General features: G+C 52.5%; 16 protein-coding genes across 16 annotated transcripts; 12 read left to right on the forward strand and 4 right to left on the reverse strand.

Annotated features, from left to right (window-relative positions):
* Positions 1-23: 23 nt before the first annotated feature.
* Positions 24-856, forward strand: KL911_001089 (uncharacterized protein; the record flags this gene model as incomplete). Its single annotated transcript, XM_043196008.1, has 2 exons — positions 24-406; positions 478-856. 2 exons carry the CDS (start codon positions 24-26, stop codon positions 854-856), a joined length of 762 nt encoding a protein of 253 aa, XP_043056653.1.
* Positions 857-898: 42 nt separating this feature from the next.
* Positions 899-1,204, forward strand: KL911_001090 (uncharacterized protein; the record flags this gene model as incomplete). Its single annotated transcript, XM_043196010.1, has 1 exon — positions 899-1,204. The coding sequence occupies one exon, from the start codon at positions 899-901 to the stop codon at positions 1,202-1,204; it is 306 nt and encodes a 101-aa protein (XP_043056654.1).
* Positions 1,205-1,456: 252 nt separating this feature from the next.
* On the forward strand, positions 1,457-4,618 carry KL911_001091 (uncharacterized protein; the record flags this gene model as incomplete). The annotated part of the gene is made up of 1 exon (XM_043196011.1): positions 1,457-4,618. One exon carries the CDS (start codon positions 1,457-1,459, stop codon positions 4,616-4,618), a length of 3,162 nt encoding a protein of 1,053 aa, XP_043056655.1.
* Positions 4,619-4,770: 152 nt separating this feature from the next.
* On the forward strand, positions 4,771-5,375 carry KL911_001092 (uncharacterized protein; the record flags this gene model as incomplete). The annotated part of the gene is made up of 2 exons (XM_043196012.1): positions 4,771-5,173; positions 5,233-5,375. 2 exons carry the CDS (start codon positions 4,771-4,773, stop codon positions 5,373-5,375), a joined length of 546 nt encoding a protein of 181 aa, XP_043056656.1.
* Positions 5,376-5,551: 176 nt separating this feature from the next.
* On the reverse strand, positions 5,552-8,308 carry KL911_001093 (uncharacterized protein; the record flags this gene model as incomplete). Its single annotated transcript, XM_043196013.1, has 1 exon — positions 5,552-8,308. One exon carries the CDS (start codon positions 8,306-8,308, stop codon positions 5,552-5,554), a length of 2,757 nt encoding a protein of 918 aa, XP_043056657.1.
* Positions 8,309-8,720: 412 nt separating this feature from the next.
* KL911_001094 (uncharacterized protein) lies at positions 8,721-10,139 on the forward strand (the record flags this gene model as incomplete). Its single annotated transcript, XM_043196014.1, has 1 exon — positions 8,721-10,139. The coding sequence occupies one exon, from the start codon at positions 8,721-8,723 to the stop codon at positions 10,137-10,139; it is 1,419 nt and encodes a 472-aa protein (XP_043056658.1).
* Positions 10,140-10,368: 229 nt separating this feature from the next.
* On the forward strand, positions 10,369-10,897 carry KL911_001095 (uncharacterized protein; the record flags this gene model as incomplete). Its single annotated transcript, XM_043196015.1, has 2 exons — positions 10,369-10,386; positions 10,448-10,897. The coding sequence occupies 2 exons, from the start codon at positions 10,369-10,371 to the stop codon at positions 10,895-10,897; spliced, it is 468 nt and encodes a 155-aa protein (XP_043056659.1).
* A 177-nt stretch (positions 10,898-11,074) lies between these two features.
* On the forward strand, positions 11,075-11,907 carry KL911_001096 (uncharacterized protein; the record flags this gene model as incomplete). Its single annotated transcript, XM_043196016.1, has 2 exons — positions 11,075-11,292; positions 11,442-11,907. The coding sequence occupies 2 exons, from the start codon at positions 11,075-11,077 to the stop codon at positions 11,905-11,907; spliced, it is 684 nt and encodes a 227-aa protein (XP_043056660.1).
* Positions 11,908-12,228: 321 nt separating this feature from the next.
* Positions 12,229-13,509, forward strand: KL911_001097 (uncharacterized protein; the record flags this gene model as incomplete). The annotated part of the gene is made up of 2 exons (XM_043196017.1): positions 12,229-12,434; positions 12,873-13,509. 2 exons carry the CDS (start codon positions 12,229-12,231, stop codon positions 13,507-13,509), a joined length of 843 nt encoding a protein of 280 aa, XP_043056661.1.
* Positions 13,510-13,562: 53 nt separating this feature from the next.
* KL911_001098 (uncharacterized protein) lies at positions 13,563-16,064 on the forward strand (the record flags this gene model as incomplete). Its single annotated transcript, XM_043196018.1, has 2 exons — positions 13,563-13,840; positions 14,330-16,064. 2 exons carry the CDS (start codon positions 13,563-13,565, stop codon positions 16,062-16,064), a joined length of 2,013 nt encoding a protein of 670 aa, XP_043056662.1.
* A 2-nt stretch (positions 16,065-16,066) lies between these two features.
* KL911_001099 (uncharacterized protein) lies at positions 16,067-16,828 on the reverse strand (the record flags this gene model as incomplete). Its single annotated transcript, XM_043196019.1, has 1 exon — positions 16,067-16,828. One exon carries the CDS (start codon positions 16,826-16,828, stop codon positions 16,067-16,069), a length of 762 nt encoding a protein of 253 aa, XP_043056663.1.
* A 427-nt stretch (positions 16,829-17,255) lies between these two features.
* Positions 17,256-19,202, forward strand: KL911_001100 (uncharacterized protein; the record flags this gene model as incomplete). Its single annotated transcript, XM_043196022.1, has 1 exon — positions 17,256-19,202. The coding sequence occupies one exon, from the start codon at positions 17,256-17,258 to the stop codon at positions 19,200-19,202; it is 1,947 nt and encodes a 648-aa protein (XP_043056664.1).
* A 4-nt stretch (positions 19,203-19,206) lies between these two features.
* On the reverse strand, positions 19,207-19,623 carry KL911_001101 (uncharacterized protein; the record flags this gene model as incomplete). The annotated part of the gene is made up of 1 exon (XM_043196023.1): positions 19,207-19,623. One exon carries the CDS (start codon positions 19,621-19,623, stop codon positions 19,207-19,209), a length of 417 nt encoding a protein of 138 aa, XP_043056665.1.
* Positions 19,624-19,678: 55 nt separating this feature from the next.
* On the forward strand, positions 19,679-20,872 carry KL911_001102 (uncharacterized protein; the record flags this gene model as incomplete). The annotated part of the gene is made up of 1 exon (XM_043196024.1): positions 19,679-20,872. The coding sequence occupies one exon, from the start codon at positions 19,679-19,681 to the stop codon at positions 20,870-20,872; it is 1,194 nt and encodes a 397-aa protein (XP_043056666.1).
* Positions 20,873-20,930: 58 nt separating this feature from the next.
* On the reverse strand, positions 20,931-22,699 carry KL911_001103 (uncharacterized protein; the record flags this gene model as incomplete). The annotated part of the gene is made up of 2 exons (XM_043196025.1): positions 20,931-22,438; positions 22,525-22,699. 2 exons carry the CDS (start codon positions 22,697-22,699, stop codon positions 20,931-20,933), a joined length of 1,683 nt encoding a protein of 560 aa, XP_043056667.1.
* Positions 22,700-23,163: 464 nt separating this feature from the next.
* KL911_001104 (uncharacterized protein) lies at positions 23,164-24,816 on the forward strand (the record flags this gene model as incomplete). Its single annotated transcript, XM_043196026.1, has 1 exon — positions 23,164-24,816. One exon carries the CDS (start codon positions 23,164-23,166, stop codon positions 24,814-24,816), a length of 1,653 nt encoding a protein of 550 aa, XP_043056668.1.
* Positions 24,817-25,242: the final 426 nt, after the last annotated feature.

The raw sequence follows: 25,242 nt of genomic DNA on the forward strand, positions 1-25,242 counted from the left end.
GACATTTTTTCTCGCTCTGTTTTATGGTTTCTGCGTACGCTCGGTACTTTGCACCGACGTGGGCCGTGGTGGCCACCATTTTTGGCGTCTTTTTGCTTATGGAGACCTTCGCGACGCCGTTCCACCGCCATTTCTACGTGCCCGACCCGCGCATCAGCTATCCGTACACTGCTGACAGCGTGCCGGACGCTCGACTGGCGGTGTATACGTGCGTCGGACCCTGTGTGCTGATCGCGCTGGCGACGGCGACGCAGTATCTGCGGTCGGCACGCGACCAGAAACAGCGCGCAGTCCACCTGGCCAGTGTTTCGTGTCTTGCTCTGGCACTGGCTCTAGGGCTCAACGGACTCGTCACCGAGTTTATTAAAATCAAGGTTGGCTGGCCCAGACCAGACTTTCTGGACCGGTGCGGCCTGTCGCCAGAATCCCCGGTTCCGGGCCTGTACACCGTCGCCGACTGCACCGCGCCGTACGGAGAAAAAGTGCTCCAGGACGGCCTGAAATCGTTCCCGTCGGGCCACTCGTCGTTCGCGTGGTGCGGGATGAATTTCCTGAACTTGTGGATCTGCGGCCAGTACAGGCTGTACGCGGGCCGCGCGGGCTTTTCCCTGAGCAAGCTGGCGCCGCTGGGGCCGGCGCTCGTGGCTCTCCATATCTGCATCAGCCGCTCGCAGGACTACAAGCACAGCGCGCTGGACATCACGTGCGGGTCGCTGCTGGGGCTGGCGGCGTCGTGGTGGGCGTACCGCCAGTTCTTCCCGCCCGTGGCGGACGAGAACTGCGGCCAGCCGCTCGTGCGCGCGCAGGAGCCCGTGCTACCGGTGTAGCAGGCTGCTTACATAAGCAGCGTTTTTAGGACACACCAGCGGTGAAAAAAGTGGCAAACAAACATCTACGCATGTCGGACGAAAACACGCCAAAGCCGGAGAACAAGAGCGACACGCACATCAACTTGAAGGTGTCGGACGGCACGTCGGAGGTGTTCTTCAAGATCAAGCGGTCGACGCCGCTGAAGAGACTGATGGACGCCTTCTGCAAGAGACAGGGCAAGGACGCCAGCAGTCTGCGGTTCCTGTTCGATGGGCACCGCGTGAACCCGGAGGACACGCCGGAGGACCTGGACATGGAGGAGAGCGACGTGATCGAGGCCCACCGCGAGCAGGTTGGGGGGTGTATAGAGCTCAGCTGTGCCAGCAGAGTGTAAGCTACTAAACGACCGTGTGTATAAATGACAGAACAGGGAGCACTACACTTTTCGGAGGAGGAATAATTTTTTATTTTGGGTGCTCTTGGTGCAGGGGCGTCTCCTTTCGCCTGTCGACGCGTCTCGCGTCTGCGTTTTGCAGGCACCCCTTTGGTTCCGTTTTCAGAAAGGTGATCGATCGATTTGGGCAAACGCGTGCAGCAACGTTTTGCTCATATACGCTTAATTCGCTCTACTCTTTTCTCAACTTCAATGCCCCACTCTCGACAAGAATCGTACGCCTCGTCCTTTGTGTCGTCCTCGGCGCTGGGAGTGGGCATCTCAAACAGCTCCAAGTCGGCCGCCGCGAAAAACCCGGTCAGGATAGGCCCCTGGAGGCTCGGCAAGACGCTGGGCAAGGGCTCTACCGGCCGCGTTCTGCTCGCCACCAACGTCCACACGGGCCAGAAGGCCGCCGTCAAGGTCGTTTCCAAGAGCATGCTGGGCTCCGACGGCCGCGACGCGTCGCCGCCGGACGCGAGCCTCAGCTACGGCATCGAGCGCGAGATCATCATCATGAAGCTGCTCAACCACAAGAACGTGCTCCGGCTCTACGACGTGTGGGAAACAGACACCGCGCTGTACCTGGTGCTGGAGTACGTCGAGGGCGGCGAGCTGTTCGACCTTCTGGTGGAGTCCGGCCCGCTGCCCGAAAACACGGCGGTGGAGTTTTTCAGACAGATAATTCTCGGAGCGTCTTACTGCCACAGCCTCGGCATCTGCCACAGAGACCTCAAGCCCGAGAACCTGCTGCTGGACAAGCAGTTCAACGTCAAGATCGCGGACTTCGGCATGGCCGCGCTCGAGTCCAGCGACCGCCTGCTCGAGACCTCGTGCGGGTCCCCCCACTACGCCGCGCCGGAGATCGTGAGCGGGCTGCAGTACCACGGCGCAGAGTCGGACGTGTGGTCTTGCGGCGTGATTCTGTTTGCGCTGCTGACGGGCAGACTGCCTTTTGACGACGAAAACATCCGCGAGCTGCTGCTGAAGGTGCAGAAGGGCAGCTACGAGATCCACGAAGACCTGTCGCCGGAGGCACAGGACCTGATCGCGCAGATGCTCACGGTCGACCCGGAGGCGCGCATCAAGACCCGAGACGTGCTCAAACACCCGCTCGTCACAAAGTACCCGTTCAACAAGCAGGACCACGAGGACTACCTCAACCTGCCCAACCCCAACTCGGCCACGCAGCCGGTGCGGTCACGTGACGAGATCGACAAGCAGATCCTGGAGAACCTGGTGATCCTGTGGCACGGGCGCGACGCGGAGTCGATCGTCGAGAGCCTGCTGAGCTCGGCCGCGAACCCGGAGAAGACCTTCTACTCGCTGCTGCTGCGGTACCGCCACGACCACCACGACCAGGGCCAGCCGCTCGTGCGGTCGTCGTCAGTGATTTCGCGCGTGACGCCCGGCTCGAGCGAGACGGGCTCGCCCGGCAGACGCCGCTCGGTGCGCAACTTCAGCGCGGGCACGTCTGCGAACCGGCCCGTGTCGTTCCAGCGGTCCAAGACCGACAGGTCTGGTGACCGGTCGCCGTTCCGGAAGCGGGCCTCGCTGAGCAGCAAGCGCAGCTCGATGGTGTTCGCCGACAAGGGCATTTCGAAGCGCTCGTCCAGCACGATGCTCAAGCGGAGCAGCGTGACGTCGAAGCTGCTGTCGACGTACGCGAAGCTCGCGGCGATCGACGAGAAAAAATCGAAAAACGTCGAGGAATACGGCAAGCGTGCGTCCGCGGACTTTGCGACGCTGTGCGACATGCTGTTCGACGGCAAGGCGGCCCGGCTCAGCGCTTCCAGCTCGCTGGCGACGATCAGCGCCATGCTGATGGAGGAGGAGCGGCCTGCTAACAAGTCTAGAAGGAGCGCGAGACAGTCGCTTGTGTACGCGAAAAAGCGTCAATCGACGTTTGCATCGCTGTTCGACGCGGCCGCCCAGGCTAGCTCGGCCAGCTCCACCGTCTCGACGCACTCTGCGCGCAGCACGTCCAGCCGCTCGCTCGCCAGCAAGAGACACTCCTCGAACCCGATAGAGCGCATCTCGCGCATTCTCAACGCGTCCGATCTGGATAAGATTAATACACGCTCTGTGTCGCACGGGCGAGTGCCATCTGTGAACCCGCCGCCGAAGCCGGTCACAAGGCTGGACCCGCGCGCCAAGGCGTACGAAAAGTACCAGAAACGCGTCTCACAGACACTCGAGAAGATGCAGAAGCAGAAGGAGGAGGACGAGAGACGGGCCAGGGAGTTGGCGGAGCAGGAGCTGGCGGAGCAGGAAAAGAAGACCGACGAGGCCCAGGACGAACAGGACGCAGAAAAGCCGAAAAGAGTCAAGAACCCGCACAAGATTTCCGACGTGACGATTCCGCAGGTGACGCGCAAGTCAAAGCACTTCTCCGACAACAAGCGACTCAGCGTGCTGTCGATGTACTCTGCCAGCAACCTGAAGGACGCAGCCACACTGGACCGCACGTCCAAGGGCACGCGGCTGAGCATGGTTTTCCAAGACGATGCGGACGCCCATGCGGACGCCCATGCGGACGACACCGTGGACATGAACCTGCAACTGGATAAGGACGAGGGCCTGTATTTCGTGGACGACAAGACAAAGAGCCCCAAGAAGAAGTCGATGCTGTTGTCGTCCGAGGACGTTCCAAACCTAAATTACAAGGCCTCCAGAGACACGATGATTTCGGCCAACTCTGCCGACAAGAGTCTGTACAAGTCGCTGAGGCTGCCAGAGATCCCTGGCTCGCCGATTAAAGAGGACAGGGTGGAGGTCTACGAGGAGAATGCGACGCGCCGGCCAGAGTCGCCTGTGGTGGCCAGCAAGAAGAATGACGGCTCGCTGCAGTTCAGCAAGCAACGCAAACCGCTCGGGGAGCTGGACCAGCAGAAACAGAGCAACGAGGCGAACAGACGCGCGGGCTCGGGCGGCTCGTTCTTCCGCAAGCTGTCGTTTGGCACGAGAAAGAAGAGCGAGGCCAGAGATGCTAAAGAGACCCGGAGAAAGGTAACCATTACACAGGCGTTCCTGGCTCTGTTTACGGGCGAGATTGCGGAGCAGCAGGAAACCAAGGAATTGCACACTGTTCTGGGCGAAAACGACCTGTTCGAGGCGCTGATATCGCTGCTGGTCAGCTGGAAACAACATGGGATCACCGACTTGCAGGCCAACAAGGAGACGCGGCGACTGGTGGCTACCGTCTCGAAACACAACTCGTTCGGGCTCAAGGCGTGCAAATTCGAGTGCCAGACGTATCCTGAGGAGAACGGCTCGCTGCTGGTGTTCAAGAACATAAAAGGACCATTGCGCAGCTTCTCGAAGCTCACGCGCGAGACCGAGCGGATCCTCGAGAAGGAGAGCATTTTGGTGTAAAAATAATGAAAAATAAAATAAAATAATAAAATAAAATAAAATAAATAAAATAAAATAAATAAAATATTTCAGTGCATTCCCAATGCGGTAATAGATAGGGACCAGCCAACCGCACCATGATCCAAAAAAATCAGACTCCTGTAAACATACTCATGGAGCCTTCTACAACAGGCTTCGCCAGACACCACAGCCAAGCGGTTCTGGCCCACCGGTCGCCCTCGAAACGACCTGTGCACCGCGCCAATCTCGTGCGCCAAAATTCGGGAAGAAAATCACAGCTCTTCGCCAACAGAGCGCATTTCGCATCAAAGTCAGAGCTTCGCGCCATCTTCAACTCCAGAGAGAGCCTCCACGATATCCCTCCGTACTTGGTGTCTTACACTCTCTCGCCGCCGCGAACGCAGTACGAGCACAACCCGGTGCTCAAGTACGCGGTGGCCAGGACCAGAGTAGCCAATCGCCAGCTGTTTCTAGACCCTACCGACATGAGCATCAAGGACTACATGACGCCGCAGTCTGTGGAGCTGCCACCACATTTGAACAAGTCGCTACAGAGTCTCACGAAGCTCGGAATGGATCCGCAGGTTAAGTCGCTCCCGAAACCTAGCTACCAGTTCAATTTGCCGTACAACAGGCTGAGCACGATGGCGGAGATCAGTCTGGAGTCAAACTCAGAACACTACAGCAGAATCAAACGGGAAATATTCGACAAACACATGCTCTGGAGAGACCTGGAGCCATATCTGCGACAAAATGACGATATATGGAATAACGAGTATTTACTCACAAGGTTGCTTTTCGAGGTGTATCTGCGGCGCGTCATCGCTGCGCGAATGGCGGTCAAAATCGGTGTTGGTAACGCGCGCAGGGGCACAGGAACGTGGAACGACTCGCTGCTTTCGGCCGTGTACGGCCACAAACAGACGTCTATTTTCAAGCGGCAACCAACCGCGAGAGCTGGCCATTCGCCTCGTTGAGCTTGAGTCTGTCGCCGAAAGCCGCACGAACACGCTGGAACTCGCTGTTGAGCGGCTCGAACTTCTTCGCCTTGAGAAAAGTCTCCAGTTTGGCCGTCAGCTCCTTGCTGCACAGACAGCTCTCAAACACCAGCTGCACAATGCCGTGGAACGTTCTAATAAAGCTCTGATTTTTGCTGTCCTTCATAAACTTGGCGTAAAAGCCGTTGTAGTGCATGCAAAACCACGCCCAGATCGTCGCGAACGCCGCGGGCTGGTGTTTGAGGCCCACCAGAGCCAGCTCCACCGACGGCATGTCCATGTTGTTCAGCACATAGTTGAGCGTTTTCTGCTGCAGGTCGCTCTTGGTCACGTACCCTAGCGACGTCAACGCCGCCGTGCGCACGTCCGCAGTGCTGTGCTCTTCGTAGACATGGTCGCTGACCGAGTCTGGATTTTTCACGATACCAAGGATCTCCTTGTACTCCTTGGCCGAGCCGCTGGCTTGGACGTTGTTCAACACCGCCGCCACAAGCTTGATCGGGACAGCACCCTTTGGACCGTGTAACAGCTGTTTGTACAGTTTTTTCGCAATCGTCTGGGACTGCGCGCTCGAATAATCCAGCTTCAACAGGGTGGCGCGCACAGACAGCTCTGTAGCTGGCAATTGTCTGAAATCGAGCCCATCCCACTCAAACGAGTTCAGAAGACTGCTGGCGACTGTATTTTCCCACTTTGCAATGGCTTGGTACGCATTCTGGTCGTCAAAATAGCTCACTGACAGAATAGATTTGGTGAGAGTGTTGAACAGCGATAGTGCCGTGTTGAATGCCGTAGCGTTGACAATTTTCGGTTCCTTCACAATTCTGTTCATCAGCACCACAAAGCCCAGAATGTCGTCGCTGTCCTGGTATTGTTCACTGAAAACTGTCGACAGATCGAGTACAACCTGACACTGTTCGATATTGCTCAGTTTTTCAAAGTTCTCTGCGATAGCTTCGTACTGGGGCAAAGAATACTTTACCGTTGCAATGACACTGTGATTGGCGTTCACCAACAAGCAGTAGTCAATCTCCAGTCTCCTATCTGTCAACATGTACCTCGCGTACGTCCCATCTGAATTCTTCACCAACAGCGGCACCTGGTACGGAACGTCCTCGACCTTGGACTCCGGGTTGTACAAGAACCGATGCTGCTCCACCAGCAGCTTTTCACCCTGTCTGCTCACCTTCAAGATCGGGTACCCAGCAGTTCTGGTCCACGAGAACATGATCGTGGGGATATCGTACTTGAACTTGTTCAGAGGATGCTCCTTGAGGAAAATCCACAGATCGGTCGGCTTGAACAGACCGTACTTGTTTTCATTGATGAAGTCGCCGACCGCACTAAAGTAATTGTCGTAATTTTCACATGGTGTCTCGTTAAACAGCCCAGCCAGCATCCGCAGCACAAAGATGCCCTTGTCGTACGAGTGTTTGCTGAAAGTGCTCTGAATAGTGTCTGCTGGGACGTTTTCCGTATGAATCGGTTTCATGTTGTCGAGCCCCTGGTATCTTTTCATGTTGAAGCCGTCACTGGCGAGCTGGTCGAACCAAACCTGGTTGTCGTCGCTTTCCTCGTTCAAAATCGTATTAGCCATGAACGTCGCAAACGCCTCGTTGAGCCACGTATAGTCGTAGCTTTCAAATGTCACCAGGTCGCCCATGAACATGTGCACCATCTCGTGAACGAGGACGTTTTTGATCATGGAGGTGATTTTCAGCATCTCTGCCGGGGACGCCGAGTCGGGAGTCAGAAGATGGTCCTTGAGAATCTGGATCATCGACCAGTTCTCGACTCCGCCATCGCTGAGAAATGGCAATGCAATGACGTCGAATTTCGCAATTGGGTACTCAACGCCAAATTTCTGCACGAGTTTCGGCAGCGTCGACTTGACGGTCGCCAGCGCCAGCTTGGCACGGCCAGACTCGCCGACCTGCGTGTACACGCGCAGCGGGAAGTTTTTCTGTCTGGAGAGATCGATTTTCTCCTCGAGAAAGTCGAATTCGCCGACGGCAAAGGAGAACACAGAGGTGGTCATTTTGGGTGAGGCCTCGAAAACCACGAGCCGGCGGCCTTGGCCAATGGGGCTGGCCGACTTGATCGGCGTGTTCGAGATGCACGTGAACTTCTCGTCCGCCGTCAGCGACAGCTTGAGGCTCGTCTTTACCAGCACATCGTCCACACAGGGGAAGATCAGCCGCGCAAACGACGGCTGGCAGTGTGTCGAGATGATGTACCGGTCATTCGCGCCGTCCTTGTACTTGGTCTTGAAAACACCCTTGGTAAAGTCCCTCATCGACGCAACGCCGCGCACAACGCCTATAAAGTGCACACGGAGCCGCAATTGCTCGTTCTTGAGACTGTCAAAAGTAACGTCTGTCGAAAACTTGACGCTCTCTGTTTTCCTGTTCTGCTCCACCTTGAGCTTGTGTTGAGTGCCGGCCAGTAAATACGCATCGGTGACAACAAGCTCAACAGCATTGAGCACCAGCTGGAACGGGTCAGAACCAGAGAACAAAGCCCTCTTGTTCGGAGCCAGATCCATCACCACTAAACCCATATAATTGGCCTTGGAGCTGATCTCCAGCGAGAGATCGTAATCTGTCGGGAGATACGCATTGCTAAAGGCCAGAGACACCATCGGAGGCGGCAGGTCTGCTTTGGAAGACGACAACGCTGGCTGGCTGGACATGTTTTTTTGGGGAAAAATGCTGATGGGGAGAAAATTCACTCACATTGTTATATAGCCATGAGATTTGGAAAGTAGTCTATGATTTTAAAGCTGCCGAAATGCATACCCCGCGGTGGATTACCGGGCCCTAAGCACGGGCGCTGTCCGGATCTGGCGAATCGGTGGGGGAAAATAAGGTTTGGAAGCAGCATTTCCGTTCTGGGAAAAGCGGATGACATAAGAAACCATGGAAGCCAATAGAAAAAAGCGTCGCGGGCCTATTTTTTTCTTGTCTCGTCTTTATCCAAATACTGGTGACCCGGTTACTGCTTGGATCAGAAAACAGACCAAGTACATTGGAATGCCAACCTTACGGTTGTAGAAGTTGTAACTGAGCTGAAACAACAAGTTTATCAGGTTATTAGTGTTTTTGATGGTGAAGGAAACAAAGCTATATGATTTACTGAACGTTTCTCCAGATGCCAGTTTCGCGCAGCTTAAAAAAGCATACCGTACAGCAGCCCTCAAGTTCCATCCCGACAAAATAGGTTCCAGTGGCGAGAGCGAGGAAAAGAAAAAGGAGGCCACCAGAGTCTTCCAGGAAATAACCACCGCATACGAGATACTCTCGGATGAGAAAAAACGACAGACATACGACGCATACGGAGAGGCAGGGCTCAAGGGAGTTCCTGATTCGAGTCTCTCGGAGCGCTTCCAACAGGCTGAGTCATTCGTCGACCAGTTGTTCCGCTCGTCTTCGGCCTCTGATCTGGACGCGCTATTTGATTCTCTAGCCGGTGGCAGACCCGTGGGGAACTCCCAGAGACGTATGAGAAAGGGCAGAGATATTCTACATACGACATACTGCACCCTTGCAGACTTCTACCACGGAAGGACGATGAAGCTGAGTTTAACGAAGAAGATCAAGTGTCCAGAGTGCGCAGGTCGTGGAGGCACGCAGCTAGTACAATGCTCCGCTTGTTTGGGAACCGGAACCATCGTCAACGAAACAAGAATGGGAATCGTGTACCAACGCGTGCAGACAACTTGCCACCAATGCAACGGATCAGGAATGTACATACCCGAGGAGTACACATGTGGAACCTGCCATGGCAACAGATTAATCGATAAGAAAGTCATTTTGGACGTGGAAATTCCAAAGGGCGTCAAGCCAGGATACCAGGTTGTGTTTGAACATGAGGCTGACGAGGGTATTAACATCATTCCTGGCGACGTGGTGATAACATTGCAAGAGGATAAGAGACGACCAACCAAGAACTTCCAGCGCAGAGGTAACAACTTGATAACATCAGTCACATTGTCGCTTGCGAAGGCACTTTGTGGTGGTTTATTGAAGATCGAACATTTGAACAAGAAAATTATGAAAATATACATCAACAGGGGGGATTTGGCCAATCCAAATACTATAAAGGTGGCTAAGGGATACGGTATGCCAATTTATACCGAAACTGACTTTGGAGAAACAAGGTATGGGGACCTGATCATAAAATTCAACATTGAGTTCCCGAAGATGAACGAGTTATCAGAAGTGCAATACAATATGTTGAACAAAGCACTTGATCCTAACTATAGGCCAAAAAACGTTTCAAGCTCGTCTTCGTCGGAAGACGTGTCGGTCGAAGACTTTTCTCCTCTTTCTGGGTCGACTAGGACTGGCAGTACTACGAGGTCCGCGACAGCCAGTATCACGGGATTGAAGGATCCAGCCGAGGCGGCAGAAGAGGACAGCGATGAAAGTGACATTGTGTACTTGACAGACTTCCCCGGTTTCGAGGCCCAATCAAGGGATTGGGACGCTGAACAACAGTCGAAGAGATTCAAGAGTGGATGACAGGCATCGATGAGAGCTTTATTCGATATCGCTCGTTTTTCCAGTCCTTGTGACTTTTTGTAGGGTTTGAGTTTGTAATAGTAATAGGGAAAATCAGTTGGAGTTACCCGGGAAGTTTATTTTTTTGTATAGCTGGCGCGGGTTGTTTCGTGTTTAGCCCGCGAAATATTCATATAAATAGAGTATTCCCATTGATTTGTTGTTTTCTTTTCTTACGGCTAATATCACAATGGACAAATTAAAGGAGGTAGGTAGATAGGCAATTGCACTAGCGAGCACTAACGCCTCAGAAACTGAACAAGCTCAAGCTGGATGCCGAGACCTGGCAGGAAAAAGCTGACGAGTACGCGGCAAAGGTGAAAGAGATGGAACAACAAGCTCTGGAGAAGGATAACCAGATCCAAGCCCTGACCAGAAAAAACCAGGTTCTGGAGGAGGAACTGGAGAAGGCCGAGCAGGAGCTCAGCGAGCTCAAGAAGGTTGCTGGAGACGCTGACCAACTGAAGGCTGCCAACGAGAACTACACAAAGAAACACTCGATGCTGGAGGAAGAGCTTGAAGCTGCCGATGCCAACCTGAAGGAGACTACCGCCAAGCTGAGAGAGACCGATATCCGTGCCGAGACCTTGGAGAAGAAGGTCACTTCTCTGGAAAGCGAAAAGGCCGACCTCGAGAACAAGTTTGAGGAGCTGGAGGCCAAGTACAAGGCTGCGCAGGATGAGCTGGAGTCAATCAGCGCGCAATTGGAGGCCATCTAACTAGACCTGGATCCCCCTTCTGGTGGAGAGGCGCCGAACACGCCTTCCAGACTCATCTGGCTGTCTTTGCCGTTGCAGGTGTTATATATCATTTACGAGATGATCAGAAGGCATCGTTGAAAATTAATTATTTTTTCGTACCGAGTGAGCATGTTTATATTTATGCCTTTATGATTAATGGACGTATTTGATACAGACTCAGATTACGCGAACCACCCGCCTCCGACGGACTCGGAGGCCGAGTACGAGCCTCTACCCGTGTACGTTTCGTCGTCGACGTCGCTGGCCACTATGAGCAATCGAGGCGGACGGGCGCCTGCCAACATGCTACACTCACGAAGCGGCTCGCGCGAGACGCTTCTTGAGAACGAGGACCTAGTCAACCAGGCGATCTTGTTCGGTATATCCTCCACAGCGACCACCGATCTCAACAGACAGCGCAATTCTCTCAAGGAGCTGGGACTCAAACGGCTCTCTCCCCGGGAACACATAGCCGTTGCTATCTGCCGAGATTTCTCGCTTTTGGTGATAATCAAAAACCTAGTTGTTCTGTGGCACTCCTGGTACACCATGATGTACGACGAGCCGTTCCAGGTCAACGTGACGTCTGTGCGGGCATCAGAGTTCTTTCTTGCCGGAATCTGGTGCTTGGTGTCTGGGTTTCTGTCGTACTCGATTCTGGACGGGCTCATGGTGCGGTGGATCGTGATGTACGCGATCCAGGCAGCCATAGTGCGGATGCTGAGCATGTCGCTCCTGATCGTTGCTCTTGTGGAAGTGCTGACGTTCATGTTCAACAACAAGCAGAACGAGTACTGCTTGCCGGTGTGGATCCTGATCAGTTGCGTGCTGACGCTCATCTTCATCATCCAGAACTTTGTCACGTCCAATCTGCGTCTGGACCGCCATTTGCAGGACAAAGACGAGCCGAAGCCGCGCAACAAGGTGCCGCGCACCGTGGACCTCTACAACATCACCGTTTTTGCCGTGGTGCCCATTGGGCTGGCTAGCTTTGTCACCATGATAGGCCTGATCCGGCTGGTCCTGATCCTGCGGCTCGAAGCGGCGATGGAAAAAGACTTGTAGTGCTACGTGCGCATGGCTATTTTAGTACGGAACCTAAATCCCCCTCGCACCTAAAATATTTTCATCATTTTCTGTTAGCCATGGTCGTCCATATCCTCGGAAAAGCCATCAAAGGCAAGGCCAAGGTCGACGTAAGTACCTCCTCGAGCTCGCGCTAACTCCAGATCGGACTCGCACACACATTCTTCGGCGTCGGGCTCAAAACGGCCGAGCGAATCTGCGCCAAGGTCGGCCTGTACCCCAGCATGCGGATGCACCAGCTAAACGAAACACAGGTGATGGCGGTGACCAAGGAACTCACAGACATGACTATTGGATCGAAGCTGCTGCAGCAGGTCCGCTCCAACATCAAGCTCAAGCGGGCGACCGGTTCGTACCAGGGTCTTAGACACGCCATGGGACTGCCTGTGCACGGTCAACGTACCAAGTACAACGCCCGCACTGCCAGACGGTTGAACAGGCTCAACAGAACTCAATAGGATGTATATAGAAGAAACTGGAGAGGTTAATTATTGTAGCTTCTTCGGAGATTACTCGCCGAATGCACCTACAGCCAAATTCAGCCTGACACAGGGAAAACCCCCAAAAATAATTTGTCTTAGAATTTCTCCTGTTCCAAAGTGTTGCTTGACGAGTTTCTTCCCCTTCTTCTCTTGTGTTCGTTCATTTCGTGGGTGCTCATCCCTAACACTGCCCAGCCAGTATCTCAGATGTCTTTTTTGCAAAAAATCGGGAAACACTTCAAGTTCTACACCAAGGGCCTTGTTGCCCTGTGCACCCTGTTGATCAGCGCATCGTACGGCGTTCTGTGTTCGGTGTTTTTCTCGCTAATTGGCAAGCGCAACCTCGCTCAGTGGAGCACCGCACGGTTCTACTACTACCTGTTTAGCACGGTTATGCGCACCACGATAGAAATCGAGGGTGAGGAGAAGTTGAGCCGTCTGCCCGCCATTCTGATCTCCAATCACCAGTCGGAGCTCGACATATTTATGCTCGCCAGAATTTTCCCCAAACGCTGTGTCGTGACAGCCAAGAAACAGCTTCAATTGGTGCCGTTTCTGGGCTGGTTCATGACTCTGTCGGGCACCTTTTTCCTGGACAGATCGGACCGCGAGAAGGCCATCCGTGTGCTCAATAAGGCTCTTGAGGATCTCAAGGCCACCAGCGGCGGCCTGTTTATGTTCCCCGAGGGAACCAGATCGTACTCCCTGAGACCTACCCTGCTACCATTCAAGAAAGGAGCGTTCCATCTAGCGGTCCAGGCGCAAATCCCGATTATTCCGCTTGTTGTTTCCAACACCTCCAACATTTACAGTCTGAGGGAAAGAAACTTCAACTCGGGAACAATCAAGGTCAAGGTTCTTGATCCGATCAGCACCGAGGGGCTCACTAAGGACGACGTCCACAAGCTCGTGGAGACCACCTACGCAAAAATGGAGGCCGAGATCCGCAGAATCGGCATGAGCGTGGTTGCGGGCGACGTTTCTGGGGAGTCCGAGGCGCTTCTTTCCCAGGAAGTTCAATAGATAGTGTCTAATTAGAAGTGGCGGTGCAGGAAAAACTAGGAATAGAAAAATTTATGTTTTGGCGAAAGCGTGCCCAGGACTCGTCTGTCCCAGAGCAAGTTGAGCCAACTGAGCCCAGCGGCGGCTCTGGGCAGGATGGCCTGGCTGATCTCCAGAAAGCTCTAGCCGACGCGTACGTCTCGAAGTCTGCGGAGTCGACGTCGCAGGCCACGGAGAGAAGTCTCAATTCCATGAGAGAAAAGGCCAGTAAGAGGGCCGAGTCGATCTCTCTCGACAAGTTTCCTGTAAGTGAATGGTTGCCAGAGTCTAACATGCTAGAAAGAAATGTCCTGTCTCACTGCCATGGACGAACTAATGGAATGTATGTCTTTGGGAGGCCAAGTACGTAATTATTACCGATACGGCGACTTGAGTATGTGCGAGAAGCAGAGCGAGAAGCTCAACTTCTGCTTCTCAAACTCCCTCAACACCGGAGAAATCAAGGAAAAAAACATTCAGGAGTTTTACAAGAACCGTCTCGTCGAGCAGCTCAAAAGAGGCAGCAGCGAGGATATCTGGGAGGTGAGGGAAAGGTAGACAACAGAGGGATATAACGAACCGTGTAGATAGAGATTTAAAATAATGTGCTTATTACATAACGTGGGTGTGATCTTTTTGCCATTAATTTAAAGGTAGTCCAATTATTTGCTTAAATAAAGGTAATTATTTGCCTGAATAATTATCCCTATTCCTTTATGGAGATGAAAGCCCCTTCCTCCGGCTGCCAGGAGCGTGTGCACTCTCCGCGGACCAACAATCCGGCCGTCGCAGCGCGTTCCAGCCAATCGACGGCAAGCTCCAAGGCCCGGCCGAGGGAGTCCAAAAAGCACGGTTCCAAGAGATACAACAAAACCAACAAGCCTGTGCTCATGGACGACTTTCCTTTTGATAGGACTTTGGGGAGAGGACGGAAAGGCATCGACATTAGTCATCTGGTGGAATTTCAGCTGCCAGAACACAACGTGGTGACCGGCCACGGTCGTCGGCCGAGCTCTAGGAAACATCGTGCTCAGAGCGCCCGGCTGAACTTGACAGGCCGCCAAAACGTGAATGTCAACTACAGGTTTATTGTGGACTATCGCGGGGATTATAGGACGCAGATTCTGGACCCTAACGTGCCTCTGGACGACGCCTCGATCTTGCGGGTGCTGATCAACAAGAACGACCACCAGTGTCCGATCTGTCTTGGAGACGAGTTCATCGCTCCGCGAATGACGCGCTGCGGCCATGTTTTCTGCTACACGTGTTTGTTGCGGCTGTTTGCTGCCTTTTCGACCCAGGAGGACTACCGGGGCCGCGTCAAATGTCCGCTCTGTTCGGAGGACATTAGAGAAAAACACGAATTGCTGCCAGTACTGATCACGAAAGTCGACGAGCGGTTCGAGCGGCCGTCTGTTGATCAGCCTGTGGATTTAGAGCTCATGTATAGGCCTGCCTCGCGGGTCTTTGCCCAACCGTTCCGCCTCTACCTGGAAAACTGCCAGTTTGACGGCGACATTCCGTGGATACCCAATTTCGCCACTGTTGACAACTTTTTGAACGACTCGCGCTACGTGAAATACTCGAGGATAATGCAATGTGGACCAGACTTCGCTCTTAAGTGTTTTCAACAGGAGTTGGAGACGCTCAAACTGCATAGGGCCCTGGACTCCGAGCTATACGGGGACAGTACACACCACTACGAACTGGCTGAGCTCAAGATCAGATCTCACATGGACGCTATGGCGGCGTCCTTTGCCGAGTCGTCGCAGGCCGCGATCCCAGACTCTCCAGATTCTCTGAGTCTGTGTCTCGACGAGCTTTCTCTTCGTCAGCAACAATTTCAAGAAACAGAGAAGGGCTTCTTTTTCTACCAAACTGCATTCAACTCGAGCGTCAAGTACTTCCTCACAAACTTGGACGTTCAAATTCTCAAGTCGCTGTACGGCGACTACTCCGCGTTCCCGCTCACTCTGCATCCCATTCTCGAGAACATTAATTATGAATACTCGCCTCTCACTGAGGAGACTATTGGCAAGCTTAAGTATCTTGGACATTTGCCTGTTGGCACAGAAATAGGGTTTTTGGAGCTTGATTGGACAGATCAGCTGCCGCAATTCCCCAAAGAAATCTCTGCTCGCTTTAGCAAGAAACTCAGCGAACGCAGCCGCGCGTCGCGGAATAAAAAGCGCAGAGAGGACCACAGCAAGGCGGTCTTTGAAAAAGAGCTGGAACTGAAAACCCTGCAGTTCTACTCAAAGGAGAATAATCTGAGCTTGACCGACTACGGGTACGGCGAGCAGGCATCGCCACACAAGTTTGTGGAGTCCGATGCTCCGCCCTTAGGCGAGAACGTACTGCTCCCGGAAGACGAGTCGAAGTACAAGACGACGGTGTGGGGGACGAGAATCCTTAAGTCTGAAGAGCCCGACTCGGACCAATATGACGCAGAAGCAGAGTTGATCATTCAGCAGGCCAAAGAGGCGGCAAATGCTACTGGAAAGAAGAAAAAGAAGATTGTGTTAAGCTTCACATAATCTCATTCTAGCACGTTTTTCGCAGCGATGCGGCTTTTGAGTTTGGAGCTTTTGCGGACCTGTGGCGCCACAGCGTGTCCAACTCCTGGCACTATTTTCATGCCGCATTTATTGATAGGCTTGTTCATAGATATTTTTATCTTATCATGATTATTCAGACCCGGCATAGCCGTGTCTGGGGTATCTGGTTCCGAGGATTCCAGTAGTTGTTTCCCGCGTTCTATCTGCTCCTGCAGTCCACGCAACGACGCTTCCTCGTCGCTGCGCACTTTGAGCTCCTTGGTCTCTTTTTTGGGGCTCTTATCGATATAAGCTATCGAGTAGCGCTCTGCATCGTACTCCTCGTACTCCTCGTTCTCTTCCACCCTGCACAGACCCTGGTGCTTCAGAAACAGCACTAAAGACGTCAGACTTTTCCACCTCGTCGAGTTGAGATGCACATGGTTTTTGTCCATAATATACTCCTGATAGAATCTGTTGCTTCCGATGAGCTTTTCTCCGTGGTTTATTCTGAGCAGACGCAGGAAGTCTCCCAGAAATCGTCCCGAGTACTCCCCGATAAGCGCCTTCGAATCGTTGTGCGACTTTTCCAGTTTCGAGTTTAGCTTGTTGATGTGAGATGGCGACTGTATATGCAATTTGAATCCGTTCTCGTCTAGGCACTGCTTTTCACACACTTGACAGTAGAACTTGGTTTTCTGAAGCCCTCGCCTCCGCATCTGGCCGGCTGCGTGTTTGGCTGTCCCATACTCTGGTTTTGCCATGGATCTTTATTGAGTTAATTATTTTTGAATAAATTGCAACAAATTTGTGATGCTTATGTTATCCAAGAACTAAAAGCAGCATTCACTTCTAAGCCAAATCGCAGGTCCCGGTAAAAACCTCACTCGTAGCTGCCACTTAGTGTTGCTCTCACGTCTCTGTTCACTTTCAGCTCATAAATTAGCCCCTGCATCTAGCATACAAATCTCGGGAGTGCGTCCCGAATAGAAGAAATACACGCACCACTCTTATGCTTTGAACCTTGCGCTACGAAAATGTGGTTACTGACTTGAATCCACTCATCAGCTCATTGTCGAGAGAGGCCGATGGTCACCCTCCAGGTAGAGCAATAGCGTAAGCTCAAAATACTATTCATTCAGCTGTCCTGCCTTGGTTTTTTTATCTGTCCGATATTTTTCATATTTATTCATGTCTTTGTTGAACGGTCCGGTGAGGCAATACTACAGCCCCAAACCCGTCTCAATGGAGATGCCCAAAAAACACCGAATACAGCTAGTGGCTGTTGCAGCACTAGCATTGGGCTTGCGACTGCATAACGTCAGCTCTCCTCCGGTTCTGGTTCCTGGGGAAGCCAAAGTTCACGACGTCGTGTCAAACTACCAGTCTGGCAGCTTTTTTCTCGCTCCCGACCCGCCGCTTCCAGGGCTGATATACGCGGCGCTTGTCCTTCTTGGCCACGGAAGTGTCTCGTGGACTCTTCTTCGATCGCTGAGCGCACTTTTCGGGACAGCTACGGTGCTTCTCACGTACAAAACTTTGCAAGCGTGTCGTGTCAGCCATAAGGTGGCACTTTCCGGTGCTCTCCTGGTGGCCTTCGACAACTCGTTTGTGCAGGAGTCCCGCTTGGCCACCGCCGTTTCGCCAACGCTGTTTTTCTTCAGCCTGGCAATAGCCCTGACCAAGACGCTGGACGGGAGCCCAAGCGGGAAACGGAAGGTTACAGCGCTTTTGGGCAGCTCGATCGCGCTAGGATGTTTACTTGCCTCTAACTGGATAGGACTGGCCACCGCTGCGTGGATGGCGGTGGTTTTTGCCAGAAGTATATGGCTCCAGGTGGGCGATCTCACTATAAGGCCAAGAACTATAGTCAAGGACGCACTGATCAGAGCGAAGCTTTGGCTCATTATTCCGGTTCTGATTTACGTTTCTGTGTTTGCAGTGCATCTGCGCTTGCTCCCGAACTCAGGCCCCGGCGCCGTGTCGTTATCGCCTCATTTCCAGCACTTGCTCGACTCTTCTCCGCCGCGTATCGCGGACGTTTCCTACGGCTCCTCGGTCTCGCTTCGCAGTTTCTACACGGGCAAGTACCTGCACTCTGAGAGCAGCAACTACCCGAAGTCGGGCAACCAGCGGGTCACTGCTGCAGAAACAGACTCCGACAAAACACTGTGGTTTGTCGAGCAGCGAGTGAAAGCCAGCATGGGCGAGCTGGTGCGCAAAGCCAAATTCATCGAAACAGGCAGGCAGATCCGCCTGTTCCACAACGCTACCCAGAGATATCTATACATCAACGCAGACGAAAAGCCGCCGCTTTCGGAGACAGACTACAACAAAGAGGTTGGCACCATTGGCAACCTGTCGTGGACGGGGGAGAACTGGCTCAACTTTGAGCTCCGTCCGGCCGTCGAGTACTCCTCAGAGCTCGGCTCGAAGCGGTTTAGAGCCGTCGAGTCTGTGTTCCAGATATTCAACGTGAAGAATAAGTGCTTTGTGATGGCTACCGAGAATGCGCTGCCAAAATGGGCAGACGGACACGACGAGGTCATTTGCATCGAGAAGCCAAACTATGTACGGTCTCTGTGGTACTTTGACAGAAACATCCATCCAAAGCTCGAAGGAACGCCCGTGGAGTACAAGAATCTCACCTTCTGGAACAAGCTCGAGGAGGTGCACGTGCACATGAGACGGCTCCAGGCAAGACTGCCTAAATGGCAGCTCGAGGACCTGAAACCGTTGCAATGGCCGTTCCTGGAGACGAAAACTCTTCTCTGGAAGGACGGCAATGACGAGATCTGGTCTACGGGCAATCCGGTGGTTTACTGGCCTGCAATAGTGGTTGTGATCGGCTTTGCAAGTTTCAAGTTACTGCAGCTGGCCACCACCAACCCGTACAAGCCTGCGAAATGGCTACCGGAGGCTATAGAATTCGACCGTCATGCGACGGATTTCCTGATTGGCTTTGTCATCCACTTCGTCCCCTTCGTGATGTCGCGCCACAAGTGCGGGCCCGAAAACTATCTATTCGCTCTCTACTTTGGACTCCTGCTTTTCTGCCAGTGGCTCAGTTACCTCCAGGTGGACAAAGCACTCGCCGTGCTTGTTTCGTGTCTTGTGATTGCATATAGATCTTTATAGGCATTTAGTCTCTGGTCTGAGCTATTCCCTCGCTCACGTGCACTATCAGGTCGTCCACTATGCTTCCCAGTTTCTCTTTTCTCTCCAGGGTTTGTATCTTCAGTTTCTCTACTTCTGCCAGCTCCTGAGACAGACTTTCGATTCTTTTTAGTTGCTCCTCCTTGCTCACACCCACACCTGGAAGCGTGTCTATTATTGTGAGAATCTGCTTTGTTTTTAGTATTATGTCGGACGTCAATTCCGTTAGGTTAGCCTTAAACTCTGCTTCCGACGGAGGGTTGTGATCGGGGTCCGGCAGCATCTCGTCTCCCTCCGTCAGCCGCACAGCAACGTGGTTCTGGTCGACGTACGACAGCGAAGCAAAAAACATGTCTGAGAGCTGATCGAGACAGATTTGCAGCTGCGTGAGCCTGTCGGTCATAATGAATATTTTATTTTATTTTATTTTATTTATCATTTTCGCTTATTTGCCGGCTATGGACTTTTACTCCAATTTGGACTCCCGCTCTTTGGACAGAAACACCCCAACGCTGTTTGAGGTGATCAGCGCCAAGGAGCTGGAAAACCTGCTTTCTCCAAGTATCCGGTTTGTTCTGGTCCATTACGCCAACAAATACCCCCGCTATCTTATCAGGATCCTGAACCACTTTGACGAGCTGAACCTTGCGATCAGAGGGCTGGTCGAATACTCTTTTCTGCGCAACTGGAACTCTACATTTATTGAGAAGTTCTACGGACTCAAACGGTGCAATCACCTGGATCTAGCAATCGAAAGCCCGGCCACGGGACAGCTAACTAAATACGAAGCCTTGAAACGACTCACAAGGAGCCAGGTTGGCGTGTCGCTACTAGAGGTCGCTCTGGTCCCGTTCCTGAAGGAGAAGCTTGATCTGCTGTACGACAGTCTGTTGCCTGAATATCTCATGGAAAAACTGAAGCCGAACGAGAGCAAGAAGGATTTGGCCAAATACTGGTTTCTCAAAGTGTATCCTGCAATTTCGACAGTATTGAAGGTGATCAATATCGTGTTCAAAGTGCTCTATTTGTCGGGCAAGCTCAAGTCCACGAGTCTGCTCCAGTACCTGTTCAGAATCCAGTACTCCAGACTCAACCAGTTCGACTACAAGCTAGCCGAGGACCGCACCGCTGCGTACCTCCAGGGCGTCTCCACAGAGCCCAAATTCAGTCGCATAAGGCCGATGTCGCTCTCGGAGTCGGTGGTTGCCGCTTATACGCAAGTGGCCTATCCGCTCAAGAAAACCCTTCTCCTTGGTTCAGAGTCTGTTCTGCCCGTGTCGATTTTCCTACTCAAATTCCTCGAGTGGTGGAACACATCCGATGTGAAGAAAAATTTCAAGACAGATAGCGTCACGGAAAGAACGCCTCAGGTGCCGCCGCTGCTAAACAACGAGGTGGCCGCGTCGCGCAAGATGCGAAGCAGACTGGTCACCAAATCGCCGAATTGCCCGCTCTGCCATGAGGAAATCCACAACCCAGCAGTCATCGAGACAGGCTACGTCTTCTGCTACAAGTGCATCTACACGTTTCTGCGCGAGGGCGATGAAAACGGGGGAAAGTGTCCGATAACGGGCAAACGCCTGGTTGGCTGCAAGTACAGCGAGTCGGCGAAAGAGTGGAAGGTGACCAACATAAGACGATTAATGATTTAAATTTAATTTTGCTTATTACTCCAATTAATGATTAGTTTTACGTACTTGATAAAGAACGTTATTCACTCTCGCTGTCGTCTATGCTCTCCCATTCGACATAGTGTTCTTCAACAAGCTCCTTACACCGTTTGAGAATAAGCGGGTCGAACGGGAAGTACGCTTCGAGGTCGAGGAATTCCTGCTTGCTCTCGAAGACAGAGCCGGCTTGCATGTTCTTGATTCCGTTGAGTCTCTCTCTTTTGTTGCGCTCGATGATCGAGAAACAGTAGCAGAGGTCGACTTGCTGCGCGAGCCGCGCGAAAATAAGCACAACGGTCTCGTTGCAGTACTTGAGCGGGTTGAAGCCCGAGATGATGAGCTTGTTGAAGAATTTGTCAAGATTCAGCTCCCACTCGTCCTTTTCGTTCTTGAGTTCTCTGTGGCGGAAACAGAAGATGTACAGCAGGCCCTGGAACACGCAGTAGAGGATCTTGAACCGTTCCATGCCGCCGTGGCCGTTGGAAATCTCCTTTTCGCGCTCTGCTACAAAAACAGAGCACCAGGACGTGAGGTATTTGATCACAAACACCAGCTGCTGCTTAGAGAGACTCTTGGCTCTGGCAATGAACGACGACACGTACTGCATGGCCTTGACTCTGTTCGAGCCGATCTCGTTCACGTTGAAAACGATGTCGATCAGCATGACCAAAAACGAATCTGTGAGGTCCGGATGCTGCTGGGCAACATAGAACATGAGATATTGGATGCATCGGGTATAATGTGTTGGAAGAACGTGCGACTTAAAGAGCGCAGCCAACGTGTTGAACAGAGCAATACCCGCAGATAGGTCCTGTTTGAAAACCGGCGCCGCAGAGTCCATCAGCAGCCGCATCACGCTGTCCAGCTTCGACGACAGATTGCTCACCTTTTGGATCTCGACTTGGTACTCTTCTTGGTCCAGAAACTCGTCATCGTCGCTGAGCTCGTCGGCATCGTCGGCGTCGTCATCGTCGTCATCGCTGTTCAGCGCCTCTTCCATATCCTCGTCGTCCAGCTCCTCCAGCTCGTTCTGCAGCTCAACGTCCAATTTGATGCAGTTTTCGACGATCAGCTGCCAAACAGCATGGCGCACCTGGTCGCAGTAGCCAAGCAGAAAAAGGAGGTTGCGCACGTAGTTCACCAAGTCGGCCTTCGGAGCAGTCTTGTTGGGGAACTGACGCTTCAAGATACCTGGGATGGCGTTCGTCGATGTCGGAATCACCTGAATAATATATTTGAGCGTACTATGGTGCGTTTCGAGATGCTCCCTGCGCGTAAAGTCGCCAACCAGCATCGTGGCCACCTCGTTCCACCACTTCGGTATTCCAGATACGAGTACAGACAGAAAGGTGGAATATGCTCTGGAAAAGTCGTCGCTCTCGTACTCAAACCAGTCGATATTGAGCAGCGCCTGCACAAGCGCGACGCTGGCCTTGTTGTCGAGTCTTGTGACCTCGCCGGCCAGAACACGCAGCATTTGCACCAGCTTGTCTGACGAGATCGACTCGGTGTTGCTTCGAGGCAGTGCGAGCTGTGCGGCCAGTGCGTCTATAGCAGAGCAATCGTCCTGAAGTTAGCAAAACAGAGCAGGGGTGACACGGTACTTACCTTTTCCATCTTGTCGAGGGCGGAACGGACGAGCGAGCTATACACTTTGCCCGAGAAGTCTGGATCTGCGACAGGTTCCTCCTGCATTTCAGAGCCGCGCTCCTCGCCCACATCGAGCTTTCGCCGCTTCACGTCCTCATTGTCCGAGTACCTTCGCTTCAGAGTCTCGTCAATGAGTGGTGCATTCTGTACAGACATCATGTTTTGCATTAAAGCGCACAATGCAATTTGGTCTGATAGTGTTATTTGCCTATAAAAATTTTCAAATTTTTTTTGGATTAGCTAATGACACGAGATAATGAAGCCATCGTGGGGAAGCTAGGGCTAACCTCAGAGACATGATTAGACCTGGATTGGCAGTCCGGAGCCCTGAGTTTCGGGTCTCTACTGCGATACGTACCTTGCTGGACCGAGGGCGGAGCTCGGCTCTGCCCGCATTGGCAAGAGCGAACAACGGCAAGCCTTGTCACGCACAACCTAAGCGTTTGGAATCACAGACACCGAGAGTGCTTATTTGCGCCCAAATGACTTCGATTCTTTGTTTCGTGCACGCACTGAGATACTAAAACGGCAACGATATATAGTGCGGTACGGTCCCGCAAAAAAAAAGTCGCGTGCGAGATTTTATATAAAAGGAGCCTCTGCCCCACCCATCTGATGCAAAGATGCAAGAAAAAGTCGTTCTACAGAACCAAGTCAACCGGCTTCCCTTTCACAAGTTGATAATAGCCTTTTCGGCATTGGCACTCGGTTTATTGGCTTCGTTCCTAGACCAAACGTCGATTTCCGTTATACAGCCTAAAATCGCAGAAGACCTGCATGCCCAGGCAACGGTTTCCTGGGCAGGCACCTCGCTCATGATCGGACAAACGTCATTTCAAATTTTATCCGGACGACTGTCCGACATCTTCAGTCGCAAAATCCTTCTGGTGTTCTGTCTGTGTCTCCTCAGCCTGAGCCAGTTGGCGACCTGTTTTTGCCGCACAGCCACACAGTTATATGTTTTTCGGGGGTTTGCCGGAGTAGCCAACGGCGGGATCACTTCGTTGAGCATGATTTTCGTGAGCGACCTGGTGACCTTGCAGCAGCGTGGCAAGTACCAGGGGATTCTGGGATCTTGTGTCGGGCTCGGCAACGCGGTGGGTCCGTTTGTGGCCAGTGGTTTCGCAAGCAGAGTCAGCTGGCACGGAAACTTCTACTTTCTGTGTCCGCTCACCGCAATTATTGCCGTGGTCAGTGCGGTGATTCTGCCCTCGCCTCCAGACTTCAAAATCAAATGGTCTAATTTCAAGAACATCGACTACTACGGCTTTTTCACGAGCTCCATCGGCATCATTCTGTTTTTGGTTGCAATTTCGGGCGGCGGAAACACGTACAAGTGGGACTCCGCGCTGGTGATCTGTCTGTTCACCATCGGCGGAGTGTTTTTCGCGATCTTCCTCTTCACGCAGTGGAAGATCTCCCGCCTGCCCATGATGCCTCTCAAAGTGTATAAATCGCCAAGCGTTGCAATCATGATGACGCAGAACTTCTTGTTCGGCATGGTGTTCTACGCCAACATGTACTTCATGCCGCTCTACTTCCAGCTGGTGCGAGGATGGAACTCGTACCAGTCCTCATGTCTGACGCTTCCCATGGTGGTTGTGCAGGCTCTCACGAGTACAATCTCTGGAATTCTGATTTCATACTTCCAGCATTATAACTTTATTATCATTCCAGGCTTTGGATTCTGGCTCCTGGGACTGTGTTTGGAGTTTGCGCTTTTCACCAGGTCTGTTCCAATGGTGGGGATCTGTTTCATCGTGCTTGTCCAGGGAATTGGAGTCGGGTGTGTGTTCCAGCCCACCATCATTGCGCTCCAAGCGCACACGCGCCTGCCTGATAGAGCAGTGGTGATTGCAACCAGAAACTTCAACCGTTCTGTTGGAGCAGCCGTTGGCATGGCATGTTGCTCGGCGATATTGTCCAACCAGTTCCGCAGCAAGCTGCGCACATCGAACGTTGGATTAACCAGTGAACAGATCCAAGAATTGAGCAAACACATTTACTCAATAGATTTGACTGCCTACAGCCCCGAGGTCCGGGATAAGTTGCGCAGCATTACATACCATGCCCTGCGCACGGTGTTCATTTTCTTTATCCCACTGATCGGAGTCTGCTTCTTGTTAGGGTTTTTAATTCGAGACCGCGGACTGCAAGAACGTAGCGAAAAGAAAGAGCCGCAAGACTCAGCCGACGCTGAGCACAACAAAAACCAGGAGTCTGACGATGAGCAGAGCCACGATGAAGAGGGTGAAGATTATACGGAACGCAAATGAGGCTCTGCTTTGGTGTGTTTCGACCGCATTGATATCATCTATGTAAACTAATAAATATCGCATGGATCGCTATAGTTTACAAATTTGCTGCCGGTGTATGGCCATGGATCGCCAATTCTAGCTTGAAAAGAGTATTTGCGGATATTCGGATATGATCCCGCTTCCTGCTTCCCACTCTGTGGTTCTTTAGCACAGGGGCAGCCATCCGTTCACATCGTTCATTTAGTTATTATTTATAAAACAAATTGAGCTAGTGAGTTTTTGTGACTTCCTCAGACCCAGGTCTCGGATGAACGCAGTGTCAAAATCAACCCCCTTGTTGGTGTTATCAGGTCGGGCTCAAAGAGCCAGGGCTCCTTTGGTGATGTGTTCGTGCTGGCAATTGGTGTCAGTGACGTGTCTTCAAGGGATACGTGCCAGAGTACG

Source organism: Ogataea haglerorum (genome assembly GCF_019207285.1).
Source record: "Ogataea haglerorum isolate 81-453-3 chromosome Unknown 81-453-3_NODE_2_length_903871_cov_94.662503, whole genome shotgun sequence".
NCBI classification, from domain to species: domain Eukaryota; kingdom Fungi; phylum Ascomycota; class Pichiomycetes; order Pichiales; family Pichiaceae; genus Ogataea; species Ogataea haglerorum.